Source organism: Candoia aspera, chromosome 5 (assembly GCF_035149785.1).
Source record: "Candoia aspera isolate rCanAsp1 chromosome 5, rCanAsp1.hap2, whole genome shotgun sequence".
In the NCBI taxonomy this organism is placed as follows: Eukaryota; Metazoa; Chordata; class Lepidosauria; order Squamata; family Boidae; genus Candoia; species Candoia aspera.
This window is the reverse complement of record NC_086157.1, coordinates 38,978,205-38,994,299: the sequence shown is the minus strand read 5'-3', so window position 1 is coordinate 38,994,299 and position 16,095 is coordinate 38,978,205. Positions and strand designations below refer to the sequence as shown.

Here is a 16,095-nt window from a genome sequence, read left to right as displayed (position 1 = left end):
GTACAATTGAGTATCAACAGTATGCTGATAGTATCTTACCCCAAACTGACAAATGACCTTTCCCTTCAGCCTCACATAGATGTTAAAAACTAGGGAGGAGATGACTGAACATATGAGTGGCCATCAGACTGACTTCTCCTTCCTCCTCCCCCATTGGTTAGAACTGCCTACCAAGGAAGGGACTAGAGCTTCTGCAGAACAGTCCCTCCAATATCTGTTCTTCTGTACCATCTGTAATAATACCATGGAGAATGGTATCAAAGACCACCAAAAGGTCTAATAGGACCAGAAGGGTGAACTATCCCCATCCAGGTCCTGACAGAGGTCTTCAACCAAAGTTACCAATGCTTATTTCTGTTCCATGTCCAGATCTGAAACCTGAGTGAAAGTGGGAAAAGGGAGAAAGATAGCTTAAAAAAACAGTTTCCCGCAAGTTTTTAATCTAAACAGATTTTCAGTGGGTGAGATTAGAGTTGTATTCCTATGGTTTTTAAGGGAATTTATTTTAATCGTTTTAGAAATGTTTTAAAAATCATTCCCTTTAACAAATTTCTGTAACTTCTGTAATTTTAGCGTGAACATCTTCCCCATTAATTTTTGCAGCTATTGGGTAAAAGTCAGAGAACGGCAGTTGGTCTTAAGTTTGCATTATTTCTAATGGTCTGAATAGTCAACATTTTTCAAGATTGTTCCATTAACATAAACCACTCAAGTTTCTTTTTTTCTACTGTAACACAGCCAACTCAGAAATTCAGATAAAAAGTTTTGAATGGAGCTGCTTAGTTCCAGGCTTGAGACAAAGTATCTTTTCTGTTTCATGTTTATCCCTAATGTTTCTTATCAGTTGTGTTAACAAATGCCTGTAATATGTTTTGAACAGGACAAATAGACTTGGATCTGTTGAGATGCCAGCAATTAAAACTATACATATTAAAAGCAGGCAGAGCTCTGCTTTCTTACCAGGATAAATTAAGGCAGATCTTGTCTCAACCAGCAGTACAAGATGCTGGCATAGTTCCCACAGGTAAAATTCCACTTAATCACCTTTTTAGAATTTTCAGCATTTTTTTCATATTTCTTTCTGCTCCTACTTATGTAAGCAGCATAATGGAGAGGGAACTGTGTTTTTGATGATTATCTTTTCCTGTTTCTCCTCATGATAATTATCTGGTTTAGAATTGTCCAGCAGTGTACACTTACTTCCAAACTTCCATTAATGTTTTTGGTAGCAACAAGCTGTTCTCTTTCAAGTATAATGTTTTGTGTGTGTTGATAGGGTTCACTAGTTGCCTGAAAATATATTTGTTGAGAGACTAGAGAAATGAGATGGAAAAAATAGGCCCTATTTTACTCATCGATTAAGAGGAAGGGGTATGTTCTTTTAGTATTGGGAATTAGACTTCTATGGGGCCATATATTCCTATAAAGGGGGAAGAAGGAAAAAATAAGATTAATGGGAACAACGCCAGCGTTTCAGGATATGTGGTGGCCTGACTATGCTTAATATATTTAAACAAAATAGATGCCAGGGACACTGCGAGGGACTGAAAGAGCATACATAGATATTGCTAGAATTATTTAATCAATAAAGCATTAAATTTTTAGACCACACTTCCTTTGAATAGTTTAGGAGACATCCATGATTATTTTCCTTCTTATCCTTGGGCAATGTTATATGATAAGTCTATTTGGCTCTCAGATTTGTGGCTCTCTAGGGATTTGAACTCAGGGCATCTTAATTTTAGTCCAACCAGTATATCTCAGAGGTGCTCATTCAGATGCTAGTTTAATCTTTTCTGCTCTGTAACTCTAACTGTGGAATTAGACATGAGAACAGTATTTAAACATGTACAAACGCACTGGTCCTGCCCCATGGTCCTTGTGCTTGCTGCCTCTTCAGTGTTGGCCCTGCTGTATTTAAATTATGTAATAAAAAAAGGATAATAGTACTTAAAGGAATAGGGATTTAAGCATAAAACGTGCCAGAAATAAAAAGCTTTGTGGCTCAGGATTACAGTAAATAACATACATAAAATATATTTATGGATTATAATTCTGTACTTGGAGTTGTACTGAATCCAAAATTGGGATTCTCTTAATCTAGGTTTTTAAAAATGATCTCTTGTCTGTTTTGTCATAATAAGGGTGGATCTCCTAAATTTGATGGATTTTTTGAATTAATGCTCTGTTCTGATTGACGATTCCTACTATATTGACTACTTTTGTTACATATTATTGATCCCATTAACAGTTACGATTATTTTATATGTAGTATTGACCTAATGTTGAGAATTCTTGTTCAGTTTTACATAGTATGTAAATCTCTTCTTATTTCTTTTTGGTTCTTTTTTTCTTCATAATTGTATTAAATATCTGCTATATTAAAAATATGTATATATATAAAAAAGACTTAAAGAAATATTAGATTGCATTTGAAATAAGACACATTATGAACTGTTATTAGAATACTATAGAAGCTTCTGGGTTTTTGTTTTGGTATGGATGTTCTATAACTTAAAAGACTTTTTTTGTTGATTTAAGACGATGGTGCAGTGGCATCACCTGAGGTGGGAGACATGTCTCCAGAAGGGCCTCAGCCTCCCATGATCCTCCTGCAACAACTGTTGACAGCAGCAACACAACCATCTCCAGTAAAAGCAATATTTGATAAACAAGAGCTTGAGGTATTTTGGTTTAAGTTTCCTTGTTTTAAACCATATACTATCAGTGTAAACCTGCCAAGGAAGTTTATGCTTTTTTAAAAAACAGTTTACAACTTACTAAATACAATACAAAGAAAAGAGGCAAATTCAAGCATCATGAGACATGACACACTTCTACAAAGGAAAAATGCCAAATGGTTATTAGCCCCAGCCATTCCAGTAGGAAGAGACTTGTTATCTCTCTCTGGAGCAGCCAAGTGAAATAGCTGTTGAAAGAAGCAGAGAAGCCAAACCATGATTGATCCCAGTAAGGCTGACAGAGGAGGTCTTGTTATATTGCTGATTTTATTGCTCTCAGATGTTATTTTGGGTTTTTTCATTCAGGAGAGGTTCTTTTGTGAAAGAGGGTTAGGCAGCGTTACCCATTATGTGTGTTGAAAAGTTGCTTATTTAAGATTTCTGTCCTAACAGTCAGGAACCACGCTGAGACGAGGAATAGGTCTCTAGTGTTTTATTACTGCTACATTAGACAGAAAATCCTAACAAACTGAAGAAGCGTGGGAAAACCCAGACAGATAAACCCCAAAAGTTAAGGCGGGTCTGTTCTGTGTCTCTTTGAATGGCTGCTCAACTCCTCACTACTACGCATGCGTTTTCCCTCCTGGATAGGGGCCCCTCCTGCTCACCATCAGTGCTCATGACAATTTCTATGGTATCACAGCTTATCAGTTTTGAACTTGAGCTACTTAAGTTCAGTTGTATTTGTTTACAAAAATTGTTTGACATGGCACTTTAAAAAAGATTTAATATTTGTTGTGTTTTATCTTGGATATATCCATTCCTTCAGAAAGAAGCCGCAGCTACCATAAATAAGTTATACAGAGAAAATGCTAAAATTATAGCAACAACGTAACTCTATTTTTTCTTAGGACACTGATTTCACAATTGTTTTATTAGGGATGGTAATAATTATATTGATTCCAGAAGATTAGTCTGTTCATAACAAACTTGTGTGGCATTTCAAAGATAGATATGGCTATTTAAAAACAAATATTTGGCAGTTTAAACTGAATTTAAACTCAAGTGAGTTTAAAAGGCAATATGCTATTTTTGTCAAATGCATCTACAGTATTTCCTTACTAATTTGTTCAGAATCAGATCATTGAGTAAGCTGAAACAAGAATGAGACCATGCATGTATGTATGTGCACTTGTTTTTATAAGGCCATTTAGTAGATCTAAAATTAGGAAGTGAAGATTAGAGACAAATTTCAGTCATTGATAGGGCTACAACTGGAGTTTGAAGTGCAGAAGAATGGAAATCCTGCTCTCCTAAGCAGGCAAAGATGAAAACAGTGCTTTTACTATTCGGTTTTTCTCAGAAGACATCTACTACTATTTTGCTGCATGCAAAATATCATGGATCTGTAGTGGTAAAAGGTACCCCCCTACTCATGTGAGCTGCATTCACTATCAATCCTATGAGACATTCCCCCCATACATGTGAACCGCTTAAAGTCCCCTTGTAAGAAAACATTCACAGCAAGCTGGATTGGCCCTGAGTAGCAACAGGGGGAGGATTCAGACAGGAATCAGTGGTCCAGAAAACCAAATTGTTTATGTTCATTGGCCAGATCTCAAAGAGAGTATAGCTAGCAAGCTGACCTAGTAGGGAGAGATGATTAAGGAGAAGGCCACCAGAGATGGGTTTATCTAAAATATTCCAACATCATGCTGTAATTTACACTGCGTCTGCCTTTTTCATTGTCTTGCCTTTGCAATGTAGTAGGCCAAAGGTACACAAGCTGAGGTTCTGCTTTTGCTCAGGGCTGCTCAGCAAGCTGCTAATGCTTTGCTGGGAGCTCTATGCACACTGCCTTATTGTTTGCATGCTAATAAATTTATGTTGTGTCTTCAAAGTGATTTGGTTGCTTTAGGTGAGCCAGGTTTTGGCCACAACAGATCATATAGTTTCTAGCTTAAGTTCTCGACTTCCTGGCATTTTGTCTGTTATTTCTAAGTCTGCCATAGGATAAATGACAAAGTCTGCATGTATTGTCCTTGATGTTACTTTGTGTTATGTAGAGCTTTATATGGTATATAATTTCCTATAGGCTGCTGCACTTGCTGTATGTCAATATCTGGCCGTAGAATCTGCACAGCCTTCAACTCCAATCTTTGAAGAATGTAGCTCCAGTGAAGCCACAACACCTGTTACAGTCCAACATATCAGACCTGCAAAAGTAAAAAAATGCAAAGTATCTCCCATTCCACCACTCCCAATTGTTGTACAACTTATGGAAATGGGATTCCCTAGAAAGAATATTGAATTTGCACTGAAATCACTATCAGGAACCTCTGGAAGTGCTTCTGGATTACCAGGTACCTCATGTTTTCAGTATCCACAGTGTACTACCATTAATGGAGTCTCTTTCTTTTGGTTCTGATGGTCAAAATAATACCGTGGTAAGTATAAAGATTGGATGCATTAGTGAAACTATTAGCTTTAAAAAAAATTGTGGAAGATGATTTGGAAAGGCTGGGGGAAGGCTCCCTTTTGCTTAACAACAGAGAAGAATGTGGTTATAGGAGGGCAAAGAAAGGAAATCAGGGAAATGAAACCAAGTCCACATTCCCCTAGATGATATGGAATGGGTCTAGAGAGAAAAAATTGTTGATGGTGTCCCCAAGCTTGCACTCTTGAGACACTGAATGCAAAAATGTGTAGGAGAAAATAAGGTGTCTGTTAAAAGGCATAGACTTTGTTCTTCATTTATAAGTTTTGATGTTAGCTGAGAGCTAAGAGTAAGTATGAAAGTTTGGCAGAAAAGCATAATTGAAAACTCTAATCCTTAAAAATAAAACGATGATTTGAAGTTGGTGAGCGAAACGTATAAAAGCATAACTTTAAAAACTTTTACTCATATGAACAATACTGTTGATGTCTTAATCTAGGGGTGGAAGCCTTGGTGGGCTGGCTTTTGGATCATCCTGATGTTCAGATTACTGATTTCTCGGATGGTGACACTATATCTGATGAATATTCAGACGATGAAGTGTCAGAAGAAGTAGAAGAAGCAGAAGCTGCATATCCAGTGGTAAATGTTAGGAATAACTACTTACGATTTTGATACAATTTTTCTAACTTGCAAACAAAAATAGTGACAAACTCTTTATGGTTGTTAATGGACATGACACTGTAGATCATTTTATCATGTATACTATGACAACCAGAATATTTGTTTTTTTATTGTAGTCTGCTGTTGTAACAGAAAGCCAGACATATAAGAAAAGAGCTGATTTCTTAAGTAATGATGATTATGCAGTATACATCCGGGAGAATATTCAGGTAAGCAATGAGTGTGGTTCTCTTTCTGAAAGAATTATTATGCATATAGGAAAGTAGATAATATGGAAAATATAGATTAAGTGCAAAAAGCCATTTATGTTATTTCCCAGGTATTTCAATCTCTCGCTTTGCCTTTTGTGAAGGCACTCGTAGCCTGCATCATCCTGCTCCTTCTGCTCTATTTTTATTAGTGGAAGTGAATGGTAGAGCAGGTTTATTTTATTTATGCTGCCTGTTCTCAAAGGCTTTGGGAGGCTGATATTTTAAAGTTACAAACCAGTAATTTAGGTAAAATGTTTCAGTGTCATCTCTCAGTAGAACTGAAAAGCTTCCTATATGAAAACTTGGACAGTTAATGCCTATCCATGTAGACAATATGTAGTTAGGTAGACCAGTGATCTGATTCCATATAAGTTAGCTTCTTGTACTCATGAACATGTACAGCAGACAGACTCTAAAACTTATGAAAAAGTCTGTCTGCTGTACATGTTCATGAGCATAAGAACTTTTGTAAGTTTTAAAGTGTAGGGTAGGAGTGGGCAATATGTATAACTCCAGATACTGTTAGAATGTGGGTCCATCTCCTTGGCCATGTTGCTTATAATTCATGGGAGACAGAATTAAATGGGGCTGTGTAGCTCTTCTTGGTGTCTTCTGCAGTTCCCACATGCTTCTAATAAAAAAATGCAGCTGCTTTAAAACGTTCCAAACAAGCATTATGTCTGTGCCCCAGTGTAAATTTGCAGTGTGCAAATCCAAAGCACAGCCTTAGAATTCAGCAACATCTGGAAGGTCACATGTTCTCCACTACAGTAATGGGTCAAAACAGTAATTTATGTTGTGCTTTCAATAGTTGTTAAGTAAAGAACACGAACCACAGTTTAATCTCTATGATCATGTTATGGAGACTACAAATTTGAAAATATGAAAGCTGTGCTTTTCTGGAAAACCTGGATAGAGTGTAGAAAATCTTAGTTCATTTAATGAACTAAGAGTAGTCCCCCTTTGGGGGAAATGAGCAGTGACAGAAATTTGAAATATAAATAAATAAAATAATGGGGTTAGATGTTCAGCTTTTGTATTTGAGAATTTGTAGAATAAATGGCATTTGCTAAAACATGTAGAGTGGCAGCTTCTTCAGTTGAAACACTGTTTCACATCTAACAGGAGGGCTGGCAACACGAACTGTTTCAGAATCTTTTCTACTGGTAAAGTTTTAATAGATTCTTATACATATACAAATACAAAATAATAGGTGGCACTACCTAGCTGATCTTCTCAGGATATGGAAGCTAAGCAAACTTCCTAATTGCTACCAGAAAATATCAGGGCTTTAGGCTAGACTGGGAGATTGAAAAAGTTTGCAGATGAAGGTTCTGGCTAACTGTTTCTGCACTGTTCCCAAGAAAACTGCATGGACATGTCCATGAAGTAAACACGAGTTGAGCTTCGTTTGAAGGTGACCTGATATTTACAAAATTATGAAACTATAATTACTATTTGTGTGTGTGTGTGTGTCTGTGCGCATATATGTGAAATAAACTAAGCTAAATATTCAGGAATATAGAGAAGAACGGACTAAGGAGTTGGAATATCTGGCACAGGAATGATAAAGGATGTCCATTTCAGCATCTGTGTACCATATTATAGATTTTAAATTACAATGAATGTAACAAAAGCATTATTTTGTATCTATTGGTCATCTATGAATTCTTTTATAAGGCTTAAATGCTGGCAATGTGCCTCAAAATGCAGCATTGGTTAATATGATATCATCATGTGCTATAGTGGCTCCGTTTTGAGCAGAAGTTCACATACTAATTTTGTTCTGGAAAAGTCATTGGGTTTTTATAGTTCATGCTATTTTAAATTGTGTGCCAGTGATTTAGGAACTAACAAGAGAAAAAGACATGATGCACTTTGATTCAATAAATGATGCTGGAAGGATGCCCATTGTCGGTCAGTTATATAGGAGGCTAAAAGTAGTCACTTCTTGCTACATTTGAACAAGCATTTTGCTCTTAGGAGCCCCAACTGGAAGACTGTTAAGAAATTTGGCCCATATATGTTTAATGTTTGCCTTGAACTAGGAAGGGAGTAGCTAGAAAACAAATACTCTAAATAAATAAAATAAAATGATTTTTTTAATAAGTAAATTGATTGAAATAGTAACAATTTAATTTATATATGATATACAGGCGTCTGTAGCACTAGGTTTGTTTAGTATATGAGATATTTTGTGAGCATGTTCTTTTTTCTTTTTCCTTTAAATAAATGCCAGTGTGGAAAGATATTAGGGTTCTATATTTAGAGCTAACAGAATTTTTTTCTCCCCAAATCAGTATGAAGGTGCTTTTTTACCTACAATTTTTTCTTCTGTTGTACTTGCTCCTGTTACTGTTTTCCTTATTGCTTACAGTGTTACTTAAATGACTGAATATTCAAGTGGTGCCTTGCTCCTTTCACTTATTTATTTTCATCTTAGGTGGGGATGATGGTTCGATGTTGCAGAACATATGAGGAAGTTTGTGAGGGAGATGTGGGTAAAGTTATAAAATTGGATCGTGATGGGTTGCATGATCTCAATGTGCAGTGTGACTGGCAACAAAAGGGTGGCACTTACTGGGTCAGATATATCCATGTTGAACTGATAGGTGAGTTGAATACATAAAGCATTATTCTGATTTTATCTATAATGAGATATAATTTAAAATTCAAACCAATTGATATTACTGGTCTTAATACTTTATAGGATTCCCACCACAGAGCTCTCCATCACACATAAAGATTGGTGACAAAGTTCGTGTAAAAACTTCTGTAATGACGCCCAAATACAAATGGGGATCTGTTACCCACAGAAGTGTGGGTGTAGTGAAAGGTAATGTGTACTTAAAAAAAAAAAAAAGGACAGATGCATTATGAATAATTACAGATGTTGTCACTATACAGTGTTTGTGCTGCCACAAAATAATATTCAACTGTGTACAAAGCTTGATCTCCTCTTGTTATTTTTCTCTTAATAGTTTGCCCAAGCATGTCTAGTAGAAGTGTGCTAGTAGAAGACAATTCTCATATGGGTGGTGATAAGTGATTCTTGCCACCCCCTTTCCTTGTTCTGCAGTTATTTGTGACATGTCTTGTGTTCCAAAACGTTTCTGAGTTATTGAAAAAGAGGAAGCTTAGAAAAAAAAATACTGCCTGTTTAAATTGATCTTGGGAGCAGAATTGCTTCTTTGAAAAGAATGAAGGAATGAGATTTCTATAAATCAGTATTTTGGCTTATATCAAGGAACAATTGCAAAAATGCAGTAACAGTGCTTTATATTATTTAGTTATTGTGGTCATAATGATCCATTACCTGATCTTTATCCATGCTGAATACTGTAAAGAAGTTTGCTTGTTAGACTTCTTGATGATGTTTCATTGAAATTTTGATACAATTTTTTTAATGAAATGCTTTCAGATGAATTGTCACCCGTGGGTGATATATATTCCTCTTAGAATTATTTAAAAAAATAACGTTTTTGATATTCCATCATAAATTTGATGTTGATAGTTGGACTTAACTCCTTTATCCACAAATAGAAAAAGTAGTAGTTTTGGGCCACTATAGATTAACATTACATATATTCCAGAAATTTTTCAAGTACCATTTATCAGTACAACGTATCTCAAAATGCAGTAGTGAATGCATGTTTACCCTCTGACACTTACCTCGTGTATATTTTTATATTGTTGCTTTTACTGGTTGTTGCGAGCCATGTAGGATCACTGTATTTGTTCTTGAAATAAACACATGAATAACTTTCAGATCTTCTTTTGCCAAAGCTTTTAGTGCCAATGGTAAAGATGTTATTGTTGATTTCCCTCAACAATCTCATTGGACTGGATTATTGTCAGAAATGGAACTGGTTCCCAGTATCCACCCAGGTGTTACGTAAGTTTTTACACTTTTTCGTTGACAATTTTTTATTTTGTTAGAACCTTTGCATCTTTCCTTTGCTATTTCTGTAATGTAAAATATTGTTTGAATTCCACAAGGTGAATTTCTATTGTTTCAGCTAAAAACCTGAAACAATAGAAATTCTTAACCTATAGAGAATGAAAAAGTATTCAAGATGGTAAATTTAACATTATAGCTAATATAGTCATTTAATTTTTGTCATCATTTAGGTGTGATGGCTGTCAGATGTTCCCTATTAATGGACCTAGATTTAAATGCAGAAACTGTGATGATTTCGATTTCTGTGAAACCTGCTTCAAAAGCAGGAAACATAATACAAGACACACTTTTGGCAGAATAAATGAACCAGGTATATTTAAATAAACCAAGTATATTTTCCTTACAGTTTCAGGAAATGTTTCATTTCATGTATGTTCCAGAGAACATATGGGTATTTTTTTGATTCCTAGTTTTTATAATGTACAAGGTCAGTTTTATTATAACTCTTCACCCTAACCAACTTTTCAACTGTTTAAAATTCTTAAGCACAAAATTATTCAGTGAGGTGTATGTATAAATACAGTTAGTCCAATAAAATTTCCTTGCTTTTAGGATTGTTGGATTAAATATTGCTATCTTCCAACTTTCAACACTTTAAAACAGGTCAGTCTCCAGTATTTTGTGGTCGCTCTGGAAAGCAGCTAAAAAGACGTCATAGTAGCCAGCGAGGCATGCTACTTGATGATTGGTCCAGAATTGTTAAAAATTTGAATGTGTCATCTTCTGTGAATCAAGCTTCACGTTTGATTGATGGAAGCGAACAGTGTTGGCAGTCTTCTGGCTCTCAAGGAAAGGCAAGTTTAAAAAGAAAAGGATGGCAAATTTCCTCCACATTTGTGTATAATCTATAATTCCCCATAGTTCAAAGTTGCAGTAGATATTTTTTATCATTTTTGTCTTTAAGGAAGTATAGTTTTTAAACTTTAAGAAGTAATACTATTCAGATGTAATTGCTGTTAATAATATGTCTTCAAAGGATTTGAATTAATTGAATACAACATTTTCTAGCATTGGATACGCTTGGAAATTTTTCCTGATGTCCTGGTACACAGATTGAAGATGATAGTGGACCCTGCAGACAGCAGTTACATGCCTTCTTTAGTTGTGGTCTCAGGTATGGCATTACCATTGTTGAGTTCAGAAAGAAAGAAATCCCTTATTGATCAGCCACCTCTTGACTTTTCATAGCTTTATAACACTGAAAAATTCTGCAGCATATAAATAATTCAGTATGGCTTTGTTTACTTTTTCTGTAGGCGGCAGTTCTTTAAATAACCTCATAGAGTTGAAGACTATTAATATTAATCCTACAGATACAACTGTTCCACTTCTTGGTGATTGCACAGAAGTAAGTATCTGCTGATTATCAGGGAATGCAAATATTGTCCTTATGGAAGATAATATCTTTAAAGAAATACTAATACTTTCTGATTTAGTACTGTTTCTTGTATTCTCAACTCTTAATTTTACTCTTTGTTTCAGTCAGTTTTTTACAATATGGTTTTCTGATCTGATTTTTTTTACTATGCATTTGATAGTTTAAGGACTTTACTGCATTCTTTACATTAGGATACTTCTGTATTAGCCATAATCCATGGCTGGTGATAATGAACATTCCCAACAGGCTCTTGGTGGTATATACAATAAAACACCTTATAAGATACAGAATAAAAAGCTACAAGGGGGAGAAATGTAGTTTCAGACTTGCAAGATGTCTGCAGCCTACCTCATGAGGTAGTCCAGACAAGAAGCATGCCCAGCTGAACTAATTCTACTTTATTGTAGGTTATGTCAACAGAATCTTGCAAGTCTGGAAGTACATTTCTCCCCTCTTTTAACAGCCCAAGAAACTAGGGAGGGTCCCTTCTGAGACATTTGCCATGCCCACATTCCTGCTGTGGGCTAAGCTGCCTCTTATCTGACCATTCCCCTGGCTGTGGCTCTTTCCCCGTCTCCCAAGGTCATTCCCACATGCCATTAGTGTATGGGAGTATATCCTGCAATAGGAGAAAATAATCATTAGATTTGTTGGTGGTGTTAGTCATTTATTTTCTATGACTTCATTTGATTTCACCAAATTTGTTCATGTTAATAGCTAATACACATCTGAATGTTAAGCTAAAGCATTTGTCTGACATGGTTTCTAATTTTGTGTCTTTTTTCTTAGTTAATTTAGGAAGGGATGTGAAAGGGTTAAAGCTTTTTCCCTTATGCTAGCAAAACAGTTTTGTTGGAAAGATTAAACAAGTCTTGAATCCTTTTTCTTAAGGGTGTTCAGCACTTTAAAGATCCAAACAATGGAAACATGGAAATGTAACCTTTTCTTTTCTTCAAGTATCACAGGTATATTGAGGTAGCTATTAAGCAGTGCAGGAGTTCTGGTATCGATTGCAAAATACATGGCCTGAGTATACTAGGACGTATCCGAGCAGAGGATGAAGACTTCGCTGCAGTTCCTTTCCTTGCTTCTGATAATGAAGAAGATGATGATGATAAAGCAAACACTGGGAGGTATGGAATATTAAAACAATTTGTCTTTTAAAAATGTTTTCTGTAATTGTACTAGATACTTTATGATATAAAATCCCACTGTTTGGTTAGTGCTAGCAGACCCTGCATTGGGAATATTTAGATCAAACTTTCTAATTTAATTTTATGAACAGATTACAGCAACTGAGTAATTGTACTCTTAAGCCTTTTATAACCCATATCTAGTATACTCTACAGCTCATTGGAATAGTGTAACAAAATACAGAAAAATGTGTTTAGTGAAGAAGGGCTTAGAAATACGCCCAGCAAGGTAAGGGGTATGAAATAGGCTGGGAAGACACTATATTCAGTCATTTTGTTTTAAGGATTCTTCTAAAAGAATGAAGGCTAGAATCTATTTATCTGTTTTACAACATTTATAACCCACCTCAATTCAAGTGGATTCTGGGTAGGACACAACAAAGTCAAGACATAAACAAAACATTAAAAATTAAATACGAGTAACAAACGTCATCAATAAAATCTAAGTTATCATAGACCCCTTTCAATTACATTCATCTGAGAGCCAAAGACTACCTAGGGCAATACTGTTGTCTACGATATCTTAGATTTTATTGATGCCGTTTGTTTCTTGTATTCAATTTTTAATTTTCAAAGTGCTGGTAGAGTAAGGTCGGTCGGCCTGCCTGGGCATCTCTCAGTTAGACTACTCAAACTCACTGTACTTGGGCTGATAAGGCTATCAGGAAACTTTAGCTGGTCCAGAATACAGCAGTGTATGTGCTTAGCAGTTGGCCTTGAATTTGCTACATTACACCTTTGCAGCAGTCAGTACCAACAGGTTCTGAGTGTTGATCTCTGCCTATAAAGCCCTATATGGCTCAGGGCCTGGGTATCTTAGAGCCTGCCTTCCCCAGTAGTTGCTGCCCACCCCTGGATAACAAGGAAGTGCCTGCTGAGGGCTCCCACCTACCAGCAATTACAGTATAAGGGGCCTGATGGCAAGCACTCTGTAGCAGCCCCCTTCTCTGGAACAGCTTGCTCTCTGAATTGCATACAGCCCCCATGCCCATGGCTTTACAAAAGTTAGTGTAGACATGGCTACAAGCCTCCTAGAGTCTGGCTGGTTTCAGGCGGTTGGATAAATTTTACAAATAAATACATAATATTTTTTTACACCAAGCACAAAATGAAAAGAAAAACTGTACATTCTCAACCTCTGGGTTATAAGGGCTTTAGCAATTCCCAAACAATTAACCATATTGTAGTTGAGATTCTAGCTTACCTTTTACGTGAAGAACAAGTTGTAAATGGAGCTGCTGTTACAAACAAAATGCTGGAAAACGGATGTCCTTCCAGTGTTACAGTATCAGAGTTGTTGTAGGGGGTGGGAGTCTTTGGCAATCATAAGTGTGGAACCAACCATTTTTTCTGTAAAGTTGCATGAATAATTGAATCATGTAACATAACATGAATACATATGAAAGACTAGTGTTGATTAACATATGAGAGAGTCTTGTGATCTTTTTCTTCCTTCTGTTTTTTTTAAACAAAGCAAATAAAAAGTGCTAGGAGATATCCTAGCACAAAGTTTCCAATCTAATATGGTTTTCATTCTTAGTCTTGTTAGAAAGAAGACTACAGGCCTGGAATCTGCAGCTTCGATTAGGACCAAAGTCTTTGTCTGGGGCCTAAATGATAAAGATCAGCTGGGAGGATTGAAAGGTTCTAAGGTTTGGATCTTTAAAAATTAAAGTGTATGGGAATTAATAGTGTGCCTCCTGATTTCAGTGGCATAAGCAAAGACATGAGGGAACTTGTAAGAATGGTGAGTGGCACAGTAGTAGGTGGCTGCCCAGGCAGCTTCTGTGTGGATTGGGACTTCTCACCCTGGCTGCTTATTACATTGGATTTTGCATTTCTGTGGCAATCTCAGATGTAGATGAACGAGGCTGGCTGTATTGAGGATTCTGGTTCTGAAAATAGCATGAGATCTAGAGCAGACAGATGTAGATGTTTAGTGGCTTCTGTGGTTTACAAGTCAAAAGGATATAATGTAATAAGAGCCTTTTACTGGCATTTGTTTCAAAATGGAGGATGCAGTACTCGGATGGAACTTGAAGAATGGCTTGAATGGTCAGAATACCGTTTAAAGTATACTAGGCAACAAGGCAGATACCCTGTTCTAGTAATTGGGTTCCCAAATACCATCCTTTCAAAAGAAAATAAAAATGAATGTGAACGCTTTTAATAGAGAGTAGAGCACATAGTTTGTAAGAAGAATATGGAATAATCAGAACATAGTGGTGAATATCCAAAAAGAACACTAAAGGACCTAAATATAACTGATGGAATGTTTAACGTATTTTTCAAAATATTTATTTTTCAAGGAAGTAGCTGGGAAGAAACAAACTTAAAAAAAAACTTACTTCAAAGTACCTAAAATAGCCAGCTGGATATAAAGATCATTGAATGTGAAAAATAATAAAACAGTCTGCTTTAGCAGCAAATTCTCCTATTTATTTACATTTTACAGATCAAAGTGCCTTCTTTTTCTGAAACCCTGTCTGCTTTGAATGTGGTGCAAGTAGCGGGTGGTTCTAAAAGTCTTTTTGCAGGTAGGAAAGCTCTTTACTATGCAGTTCGAGAGTTAAGTTGGATGTAATGGCAAACAATGCTGTTTGCTTGTGCCAATTTCATGGTCTTGGAACCAAAATTGTCTTTATGTTTTAGTGACCGTGGAAGGTAAAGTGTATGCCTGCGGAGAGGCCACGAATGGAAGGCTTGGATTAGGCCTCTCAAGTGGAACGGTTCCTATTCCCCGACAGATTACTGCTCTCAGTAACTATGTAGTCAAGAAAGTAGCTGTTCACTCAGGTATTAACTTTATATTTTTCTCTGCATGAGAATCATTAAATAAGTGAAATGAAACTACCTTTGCATTGTCTCCTTATTTGTAATCCATTATTTGTAATCCATTGTATATTTCTGGTGATGGTTCGTGAGAAATACTTTGTAAGATACTTCTGCACACACACTAGGCTGGTCTTCCCTCTTATACTCAGCAGAAGGAAATATGCATACAAAAGAGGCATGAAGGGTTTAGTCTTAGAAACAGATTCTCTCTGGAATGCTTTCTTCTGAGATAGAAAAAAGTGTTTTGAAGCATAGATTTGTGTTTTGAAAATGGGGCTCTCTGTGCAGAAAACAATAAGCTCAACATAGAAAGGTATAGAACTGAAGTGTTTTCTCGTCCTCATTCAGAGCAGTTGAAAATACTTATATTTACTGACACAGTATAAAATAGGTTGCTATTGCAAACTCATTTGAAAAAGGACATGAATGTTTAATGAGAGCTAGTTTGGTCTAGTGGTTAAGGTCCTGGGCTTGAAACCAGGAGACTGAGAGTTCCAGTCCCGCCTTAGGCATGAAAGCCGGCTGGGTGACCTTGGGCCAGTCACTCTCTCAGCCCAACTCACCTCACAGGGCTGTTGTTGTGGGGGAAATAGGAGGAGGAAGGAGTATTAGGTATGTTCGCTGCCTTGAGTTATTTATAAAAAATAATAAAGGGATAGAAAATAAATAAAATAA

General features: G+C 36.2%; 1 protein-coding gene across 1 annotated transcript in view; it reads left to right on the top strand.

The window, feature by feature from the left end:
- The window catches only part of HERC2 (HECT and RLD domain containing E3 ubiquitin protein ligase 2), a 105,067-nt gene that overhangs the window by 52,618 nt on the left and 36,354 nt on the right, over positions 1-16,095 (top strand). The window contains exons 43-58 of the mRNA XM_063305010.1: positions 881-1,024; positions 2,542-2,684; positions 4,777-5,044; positions 5,618-5,760; positions 5,919-6,011; positions 8,497-8,665; positions 8,764-8,889; positions 9,840-9,948; positions 10,185-10,324; positions 10,618-10,808; positions 11,023-11,128; positions 11,271-11,362; positions 12,350-12,525; positions 14,126-14,237; positions 15,041-15,122; positions 15,238-15,381. Of these exons, the coding sequence (XP_063161080.1) occupies positions 881-1,024; positions 2,542-2,684; positions 4,777-5,044; positions 5,618-5,760; positions 5,919-6,011; positions 8,497-8,665; positions 8,764-8,889; positions 9,840-9,948; positions 10,185-10,324; positions 10,618-10,808; positions 11,023-11,128; positions 11,271-11,362; positions 12,350-12,525; positions 14,126-14,237; positions 15,041-15,122; positions 15,238-15,381 (2,238 nt within the window). The remainder of the gene's footprint in view (positions 1-880; positions 1,025-2,541; positions 2,685-4,776; positions 5,045-5,617; positions 5,761-5,918; positions 6,012-8,496; positions 8,666-8,763; positions 8,890-9,839; positions 9,949-10,184; positions 10,325-10,617; positions 10,809-11,022; positions 11,129-11,270; positions 11,363-12,349; positions 12,526-14,125; positions 14,238-15,040; positions 15,123-15,237; positions 15,382-16,095) is intronic.